This window comes from Opisthorchis viverrini (assembly GCF_000715545.1).
Source record: "Opisthorchis viverrini unplaced genomic scaffold opera_v5_358, whole genome shotgun sequence".
In the NCBI taxonomy this organism is placed as follows: domain Eukaryota; kingdom Metazoa; phylum Platyhelminthes; class Trematoda; order Opisthorchiida; family Opisthorchiidae; genus Opisthorchis; species Opisthorchis viverrini.
Genome location: NW_008752016.1, coordinates 245669 through 256231, shown reverse-complemented (window position 1 = coordinate 256231; position 10563 = coordinate 245669). Strand labels below are relative to the sequence as shown.

The 10563-nt window shown below is 44.4% G+C and overlaps 1 protein-coding gene across 1 annotated transcript in view; it reads left to right on the top strand.

The window, feature by feature from the left end:
- Positions 1 to 4123: 4123 nt before the first annotated feature.
- T265_10351 (hypothetical protein) overlaps positions 4124 to 10563 on the top strand; it is a gene marked incomplete at both ends in the record, with an annotated part of 50250 nt that continues 43810 nt past the window's right edge. The window contains one exon of the mRNA XM_009176696.1: positions 4124 to 4236. Coding sequence (XP_009174960.1) covers positions 4156 to 4236 — 81 coding nt within the window. The remainder of the gene's footprint in view (positions 4237 to 10563) is intronic.

Genomic DNA, 10563 nt, shown 5'->3' with positions numbered 1-10563 from the left:
TCTCACGAGCCACCGTAAGGCGACGAAGCACCATTGACGCCAACAGTCTCGTTACGACCGGGGTCAAGCTGATCCCCCTGTAGTCACCACACTCACTACGCGCACCTTTTTTTGAAAACGGACACTATCACCGACTCTCCCCAGTTGTCTGGGACAGACTCCTTTTCCCAAATGCAAGCAAACAGATCGGACAGGCGCTGACTAACAAGCGCAGCTGAGTTTGCTGGTAATGGCTTGCTTCACTACGCAGCTGAGTTTGCTGGTAATGGCTCTCATGCTTCACTACCAAGCCTTTGTTTGACCTATTCTATCTCCTTTCCTTCGGGGAATTCGGTCAACTGGCATACGGAACACGTGGCATAGCCAGCGCAACCTATACCATACCCTACGCCGGATGGAAATATCACCTGCGAGATAACCGGGACTGATACAGCTGCCTAGAAGGACAAATTTGTGTACTACTTTAATCGGCTCATCCGCAAGCACGAGTTAAGGTTCCGAGCTTACGCAGCCTTGCAGTAGCAATTTGAACTTTACTGGTGGGAAGCATATTTTAAACCATGAGACGGAATTATTTAGGTTATTTAATACTACTTGCATTACAACGGGGTTAGATACAAGAAGAGCTACGTCGTCTGCGTACTCGATAACTATGAGTGGACGCTCCGGGAGCATTTCGACCCCACAGGCATCAGAAGCTCAAGGTGGGTCTTCCAAGACCGTACCAATGACGAAGTGGGAAAAGAAAGGTTAAAGAGGACAGCCCCGCCTGACATCAGCTGATCTGCTGAAGTCAGACCAGGTTCCCGTAGGCCTTCACGCGGCCCCGAGAGTTTGTGTACAGCGCCCTAAGAAGCGCCAGAAATCTATGCTGGATGCATTTGCTCCACAGACACCACCGTAGCAAGGCTGAAAGTCTTATCTGCCGGACGATGATCGGACACCAATTAAGTAGATTGGCGCAACAATCGCTCCCTTCAAAGGGGAGGGCAGGTTGAACAAACTATAAAAAGCGCCGTTATTGAGTTAAAATTTTCATTACAACTGAACATGTTTTTTCTAAAAAAGCATGGCACACACGTAGGTAAATAACGATTAAAATCGCATTCACTTTGTGCGCACCAAAACGAGGTGCACGTGAGCACTGGAAGCGCGCGCTAATTGCAGCAGGTTGGACTCCCGGTGCATTGAAACAAGAACGCATTCACTAATCAGCAGATGATTTGTATCATTGAATGGTTGGCCACACATCCTGAGCTGATATTTTAGTAGCTTACAGCTGATTTCGTGAACTGCTTTTGTAGTGTGTTGTATGAAGCACTCTTAGGGGAGGCCCATTGGCCGTCCAATTCTGTTGGCTGCAAAACCTTTGCAAGTGGAATTGAACATTTTTGCTCCGAAAATTTGAACTTCGTTACCTGTGGGTTCAAAACAAAGCTTATTTTAATCTACGACCACATTTCTGCAGCTCCCCTGGTTCTGTAGTTAGCCAAGGTATCCAATATACGCACAATGGAACTGAAATTTCGAGGGCTATGACGAGCTCCTGATTCACGGATTCACGGATTGATACACAGGATCGAGGCTATTGCCCAAGTTTCCAGGGTCGCTTTTGTTCTCGTCAGTCAGTGGCTCTCGTTCACCTGAAAGGCACAAGTGAAAAAAGTGTTTAGCACTGCTCTTTATATTCTCAGCGTGGAGCAGTATGCTCGCCAGCGTGAGGATTCGCATAAACTGGGTTCTAGAAGGGGCGTGGACAACCGGCGGAGGAAGGTAATTCCACGAAGCTACTAAACGAAGTGAGAAAAATTCGTCTAATGAATGTTTGCGCTCTGAGCTCGAAAATTCTCTTACTATGTCCCTGCCGGGTGCTTGCTGGGTCAGCAGTGAAAAACCTGTTGGCCAAGCTTTGTACAAACAGGGCGTAAGAAATAGGTCTTCTCGGAGGCGACGGCACTCTAGGGAAAAAAGATTGAGCAATCGAGCACTTGAGTTAAGAGTAACAGTCCAAACTTTTAAGCCCCATTTAGGCGTCCAGGTGTCTCAGCGATTCTGAGCAATCATCCCGCAAGACTTTTCAGCCAGGGGTACCACTGCCTCATTAAGCAATGAAATTCGGTAGGCTGCAAAAATGTGACGGTAGATTAGGATGGTTTTAGTTTGCGCAATACACAGCGAAATGCACTTTCCGATGTAAAGAGTGTTTCTCCATTTTCAAAGATTCTACAGCTGAGAGCGTTGCGCAGATAATTGGGACATTATTCATAACCTGAGCGTAGAAAACTGGTAGAATACTTCCATCGGGATGCCAAAATGGGGCTCAGAAGCTTGGACTCGTACTCTGAACTCAATTACCCGTTTCTTTCAGTCTATCGGGGACACGTCGTGTCTTTCGAAAATCAAAAACAGATATTTCCGAGAAATTCACTCATTTGCAAATCAGTTTGGTTTTCACAGCTGCGCTGATACAGAGCGCCCTACTAAGGACATCGATTTCAGCAGCCGCTCACAAGAAATAAACCCAAACTTTTAGGCGGAACTATGCAGTTTTCCAAGTTTTGACTTTTACGGTCATTAGGTCTGGCTTGCTCGGAGGTTTCGGTGATATGTTGTGCTTATCATTCTGTTTATGTGAGTGAATTTTCAAGGCAATTGACCACTACAGGTTCTCACTTCCCGACGGGTTCAATCGCTGACAAGATGCATTGAAGTGCCTTATACAAAACACCACAAAAGCACCTCATGAAATTAGGTGAAAGCTACCAAAATATCAACTCGGGATGTGTTGTCCACCAGTCAGCGATGCAAACCACCTGCTGATTAGTGAGCGCTTTCTTGTTCCCGACGGGTTCAGGCACTGACAAGATGCATACCCAAATTTTCCGCCTAATCTGTGGTGTTTTCCAAAGTGTGACTTTAACGGGTCTTAGGCCAATCCATTAGCACCTTGCTGTGGAACATCGCAAGATTTCAAGGCCATGAACCATCACCGATTCGCATTTTGCTACCGGTTTACGCGAAATACAACACGACATCGCACTTCAGCATATTTTGGCGCTCTTCGGGATTCTCAAAATTAAGCTGCCTCCCCGCCACGGAAATCCCTTCGGTATAAAATCTTTCTGCTGTCGCCGTCATTACACACAATCGTCGGTTCCATTTCAACGCCTTAAAAATTGATATCACCACCACCCAAAATGTCCCTTACGCGCTGGTCATCCCGAACCGTTTCTTGATGCGAAACTTTGGACGTGTTTATGGTTCAGGAGCAATTACTAACAAAAGTGCATAGGTCGGGAAGGCCGTATCGCGTACATAATGTTGTGCGGCTCTGACCAGTAAGTGCGGAGCGTATTCAGTCAGCAGATATAATAAGAGTGGTGTCACTCGCTCCCTGGCCGTTCGATTCTTCCGTCCATTCGTCGGGCTGGTGGGGTATAAACACAACGCAAGTCATTCTCCAAAAGTTTCTCCCCATTTAACCGTTTCGCACCTCAAAAACATGTTACTCCTATAGGATCACCAAGGGATCAGCCTACTCCACAGACCCCTCGTTATCTCCACAAGACTTCACGGCCCCAAACACCCTTCCACTACACCATAAATCATATTCCCCACATTTGACAGCCTTCCACCTTGAACGAAAAAGCTAAACAGCTGCACTATGAAAGCCTCTTTTGCATCCAACGGAAATGCCAAGTTCGTAAATGCAAGTATGTAACCAGACTTCGGATGGAAAGCTGTAGTGGGCTATCCAGATCTCCCTAGCCAAAATCGTGAACAGTAGGTTTGGACGGATTTATTTTTCAACAGTCCTGAATGTATACACAGAAAAGTGATATCAAGCTACGTAAAACAGGATAACCTCCAAAGTTGTCTTAAGGAACCCAGTTAAGTGCATGTAGAGCTAAGTATACAGGATATTAGTGATTGCGTAAAGCAAACATTGGTTTCAAATATGTTGCACATGAATTCATATCACGCAATTGAAATAGTGATACAGAAAGAAACGACTAACGTGACTGGCTTCTAACATCGCCACAATGTCACAGCGTTGCAACTCCTCCACTTTCAGAATTCGACGGACTCAATTCGTTTGAATATATCGAAATCCTATGCGTCTCCATTAGCTCTTTTTTGACCATTTCAATCGGGATGGAGGTGATGAAACGCACAATCACTCCAGCAGAGACAAAAGAATACCTATCAAAAAATGGAATCCCACAGTTATTCGAGGTGTGTTTACGTGTTGCATTGATGACAGCATGTGGAGGTAGTACGTTTCTGTTGTGGTTGTGACGGAAATTTTGTTTTTATTCACATAATAACTTTGGGCAAAATAGCATAGTCCGGTTACCGTCTTATGACCCCATAGAAACTATATCCCATTAGTTGGTGTGGTGTAATTTGGACAGTTGTAGTCTCAATTCTAGCAGCGGTGGGGCGTCCGTTTTTGGTTGTTACTGTTTCCATATTTTTCAAGCCCTCAGATACGCTTTCTGCCGCACGGTGTCTAGTTTTTGATTTCCCATTGGAACGAGATCTGCGGAACTAGGCCTGTCTCGGAACTGCGATATTGTAATTGTACCAGTGGGTCTGTTCCTACATCTCGGCCTTTTAGTTCAGTCCTGCAAACAATAGGCCCTCCATATCCTTCTCAGTCAACTTCTCAAGCGTGATTATAAGCTAAGTGGATCTTGGCCCTGGACTCAGTCCGGTGGAAGTTAATCGCACACCTTCCCACTGGTATGGCTTTGACAGGTTCGTTGGTTGTTGAATTGGGACTTTTTTTAGGTAAGCGACAGAATGTGGAGGAACAGCTGACCCTCAACATTTGTGGTGATAAGTATCACGGGATTAGTCGTATATACTGGATCGTAATGTCAGCAATAATCCGCGCAACTGTACCAACTCGGTGAATGGCTGACTTCTCATCCGAAACAATCAGGAAGGCTAAGATGCTGCCAAATCGCCAATAATCCAAACGGGAGCAGTCAGGATGCCGTGGTTGCATTCCAACCACGTACCTTCTGGTCATTGGCTTTTCGCCTTAGCACAGCCAGTGGTAGCTCGACCAAGCCATAGAAGCACCACTGAATCTGTTGTAACAAGTCAAATTATGACCAAATTATCCGACAGATATTAGGAATCTGAGGTACTGTAGGTCATTTTGCGATAAATTTACGTGGCCACGTGTCTGACATAGTTATGGCTTGTTTGGTGGAGAAAAACGAAGATCGATGATTAGCCAGTCAGACAGCAGTGATTTAATTGAGCGAGGAAATTTAACGCTATAATGTGAGTGAACAATCCTCAAGATCACGACATATCACGAGAATGTGGGCCTGTAAGCACCAAACAATGGTATTTATTGGCGTTAAGTAGGACTGAGGGATGCTGCCAAGCGTGCCACCTAAGTATGCACGAACATGATTTTTAGAATGGTTGGCACTAAACTGAAGATATTCTAATTTTATTGTACCTGTGTGGGAACAGCCCGCCGGTCAGAAGTTGTCAGCATGGTTCATTTGAATGCATCAACATTCATAGCACATACTATCGTCTTATGAAGTTTCACAATCGACGGAAAAATTATGGCGGACCAAGATCGCATACCTGTTCTGGAATACTTTGAATTCGCACTCACGGAACTTGTTAGTGTGGATCGTGGTGAAAAAACTTAAGTCGAGAGATGTTCTGAAAGAGACAGAAGTTTAGAAAGGTACAACCACGAACGTCTGGATGTAGGGCGGAATATAAAGCTGGGATAGTAATTATGGATAAGATAAGTGATGAATGCGCGGAACAATTTTAGGTGCTCTCTGCTGGATATTTTTGCTAAAAATGGCCTCAGTGTGCTTAGGCTAGGGATCTCACGCTACCTATAAATTGGCTGGACACAGGTGGCCTACAGTTTTAGTTCTTATTGTCAGTTTCTATCCAGATTGCCCGAATGAATGTAGGCATCTTGGAATAATTGTAGTAAGCCATCAATGAGTCCCGTTCCTGCTCCTTTGTTTTTTTCACAATGAGCCCTTCAAATAAATCATGCATGTATGGCAGTGAAGCATCAGTACTGGACACTGATGTCGTTTTGTCCATGATGATGGTAATGAATTGCTAGCAGAGGTTCAGCCTGATGGCTCAACAATCGCACACGAGCAAAAACGCGCTGTTGCAGAAATCGAAGCACTTATCACAACCATCATCAGGCCTTAAGGTAACACTGCAAACTGGGATAAGGGCAATGTGGACTGTCTACAAGACAAGCAATGCTCCGCATCATAAATGAAGCTTTCCGAGATCATACTGAAAATCATTAGATCACCCGGAAAAGACGGACAGGTTCTAACTGTTTGGAGATCACACAGGACCGGCGTTAATGTGATTCTACAACAAAAGTCCGTGAATGCGGAAAAATTCAGCAGTTATTGCTACGGGAGCAGTGGGTCTTTTATACTGAGTAGTGGATAACGGAAGACCCATACGTCTTAATGTGGCAGCACTCAAAACGTTAGGAGAAATATTCAGAAAATACCCACCCATAGTTTTGTGGTGTTTTCCATTGGCCCATTATGAATGTGCTCGTAGAAAATCTTGCGTCACAAAACAGCTAACAGCACTGTAACCATGGTGTAATCTCAAGAAGCACTATTAGACTATCCAAACAGTATTTGAGAAAGCATCCAATGTCGTTGACTATAGCATGCTACTGCAAAAACAATTTAAAATCTGGAATAAGAGAATCCGCCTACAAACAGACGGACGCTTTTGTCAGCCAAAGAAAATTAAGGATAAAAATCAAAGAGGAATACCCGCCAACAAAACGACTCATTGGTGGGATCCCTCCCAGTTATCCTCAGTCTGCAACCACTCAACTCAATATTCCCCTGTTTTACCAACTCAGCTCACCACGCATGCTGCTTACTCAAGACAGTGATCTTTAGAATGTGAAGTAGCATCAGGGATGTTAGAGGTAGCAGGGTAACAAATTAGTGACAAATTAGTGCAATGCTGAAAAAGATAAAAACAACTGGTTAAAGCCAACAAAACTTAGGTCAGAGTAATTACTCTAGTGAGCGAGACGCACACATACATAATTGTGGGCGAGCCCGTACAACTGGTACATATTAGGGAAACTCAAACGAAACAATCCTAAAATCCATGCTGGCATGACGCAGGCACAAGATCAAGGTCTCGAGATCCTTTGGATAATCAGGTGGTCCTTCCAAACGTGGAGCCCAACGCCTTTTAGAATGCCGATCTCTACGTACATTCAACCTGAAATCGAGTACGAGCATGCGGTTTACTGTCTAAAGGCGAAAGGTAAGCTCTGTAGTAGGTGCGGCAGCTAGGACTGCTTGGTATATAACGGATGGATAGACGGACGGACTGCCTCACATCTATGGGCTCTCCGGATGCATAAATTTTAACTGAAACAGACTTCCAGTGGCAGTGGTTGGAAAAACGATCACTAAATGTTAAAAATATCTGCCTCCTTACTATTTTGCAACTCCCGCAACAAAAGCTGGAACAGGAAGCTTGGAACATTTAACTTGAATGGTGTGGTGTAATAGTGGAGAATTAGGAGTCAAGAGTAGATGTACTCGATCCACATCCAGCACCGCCTTCGAATTACTGAAGCTCTTATGACGTTTCTTCTTTCCAAAAACCTTCTGCAACCAACTCAACATGCCTCATTCTGTCTTGCTCTTGCCTTATCAGCCTAATTATTTTAAACTGCGTCCTCAAAAACGTGGCCACGTCAAATGTGGTAACCATTTGTCTGTCTCACTTTTTCGGCATACAAATTATTTCAATAATATTTGGATTACGTGATATTCCAGATTTTTTCTTTGTGGAACATCTGTATTCTTTGTTGTGCAAAGTTTGCTTGGTAAAGGCCCGCCCTGGTTTTTTCACCCGAACTTATACCACAGCCAACGACCTGAATTCGGCATTTGACAGTGCCATTCCTAGTAAGTTGTATAATGCGAAAAGCGTGTTGGTGCGTTGCATATCTTTTTCATTGTGTACAAAGAAAGCATAGCAAAACGCACACAGCTTTTGTGACTTCTTTTCATGAAGTTGTCCATGTATTACTCCGACAAACGTGGATACAGGATTGCAACTTTTTGATGAAGGATTTTTTTGAAAGATGTCATTCCCTGCGGTTGTTGCCATGCCTAACCGACTCCCCCGGACAATGAGCACGCTACCTGGTGGACCCAGAAATAAAATGGATACGTCATCACTGAACTTGAATTTCGAAAACCACTACTATGGGATAAAATGAAATGAAATATTTATTGAAAAAGGCTCCCAAAATTCTCGTGGTGGTTTTTTGTGCACAACTAGTCACTCGGACGTTCTTACAAGGTCGTTTTTAAGGTTTTCGATAATAGATCTGATCTTGCTGACCGCTCGGTATCATTATATTTGCTTTTGTAAGGTCTGGTATATTTTATATTCAGTCACCTGTGGGTCTAGTCCATCACTGATAAGATGTCCGTTCAAGTACTGGAGGACAAGTGTAGCGTCTCATTGTCATCAGAATGAACTTCTCACCAGAGCTTTACGCACAGTACGTCTACAGTATACCAATTTCATTATTCGAGCATGATCCCTTATTGCTCTGAAGTGACTGCGCCCCGTATAACCTTACCAGTTGTGCTTAAATTTTCTCACTAAATACCGGATAACTATGACCTAGTGCCAGAGAGTGACTTCAATACGGTGCGAAAGCGGTTACGAAAGTTCTTGACACCGTCAGTGCCACTGGCCTTCCATGATGGGGTCTGCATGATACCATGCGCATAAATGGAGACGCTGCTAGGTGTGGCTGATAATCGATGTCACTGGTGTTTTTATTGTCAGTTTCCAGGGGCAGTTTTTGTTTATATAGCAGTGAAGTACCAGTGCCGAATGTGGATAACCTGTTGTTAATGGCGTTGATTCCGAGCACGAAAACACTTCACAGGGGTAACGAAATAAACCGGTTGCTTAACTTTTCGTCCTCTTGGTTTTTTAGTTGGACAGTGGAAAGCCCGTGACCCAAATCGTTTTTGTATGGGTGTATTTTCACTACTCACTCATTGCTCAGGCTAAGTAAGCCCTTGAAACATCCGTGTTCCCTATGTCGTAAACAAGAAGGATAATACCACACAGTTTTCTTAATATGCACTTCTGTTCTTACTCTACTGGAAGTCATGCCAGGCTCTTAACAAACTTTAAATGATTCCTCGCGGATCACTTGTTTATAGCAGCACCATCATTATTAATAAAGACTAACATTAGCATTGCAGTGTTCAGGTATTTTAAGAGGCTTCGTGTTCCGTGTCATATTCTAATGAATAGGTGGTAAGGCTGGAACCTCTCCTGTTGTTTTATGCTGGTTACAGGTCTGTGAAGAAAGGTAAGCAATCAAACGTTGTCAAGGGTGTAAGATATGCGGGATATTTAGTTAAACGCAAGTTAGTACTGTTTTTTTGTTTGAAAGTTCAACTTCATCCAGGTCCCTGAAGCTTCAACATTGGCACTGTTAATAAGAGGAGACGTTTTCAACACATGATTCGTGCATCTTGATGCAAAACAGATGCGATTCATATGTCCAGCTAAATCCATCATCGCACAACTTTGGGTGCTATGAAGTCAATTAAAATATTTAGTTATTTGTTCGCGGACGCTTAAGATCTGATTTCTTTCTTTTAATGGGACGTGAGTGAACAAATTGGATCAATGTAAATATGAAAGAAACGGACTGAAATACCTTCGTTTCCAGAACGATTTACTTAGTGTTCGGTTTGTGTCTGCCTGTAAACTACTCTAGGCGGAGTTACAGTTACAATACCGATCACAGGCTGTTCCTTTGCAGTACGAATTTCCGGAACAGCGGAAACCGCTTGACAACGTGGTGCCCACCATCAAACCAGCGCCGAATCCAAATAGACCACATCGCCGTCAGTTATTGGTGGCGAGGGTCGATCACCGCCTGCCGCTCCTTTTGGAACACCAGCGTGGACTCCAACCATGCACTTGTACGCTGCTGCTTTTCATTGGGCTTTTCAGATGTACGCAAATCGCGCACACCTCGCTTAGCCATTGAGAAGCTAGTTGACCCAGAAATCAAACGAAACTATCAGAACCAGCTCCTCGAATGCCTGCCGGACGGTACGGTGTCGGATATAAACGGCCACTGGGAAAAAAATATCCAACGCGTTACTCAAAGCAGGAGCGTCTGCTTGCGGTACAACCCAGCCAACCTCATCCAAGCATTGGATCTCTGATAGAACCGTGTCTTTTCTGGAGACCCGGCGACAGATTCCACCTGGCCGCCACCACAACTCCACCCGGCGCATCATCCGACGCCAGGTGAAAGTGAGTGTCTGCGCAGACCGAGAAGCTTGTTGGACCCGGAAAGCCGAAGAAATAGAAGGTGCAAATAATGCTGGAAACGTGCGCAAATTGTTCCACTTGATTCGTTCGACTGGCCCTCGGAAACCTCTTGTCAGTGAAACAATCAGGGACCAAAATGGCTCCCTGATATGCAGCAAAGCAGAACGT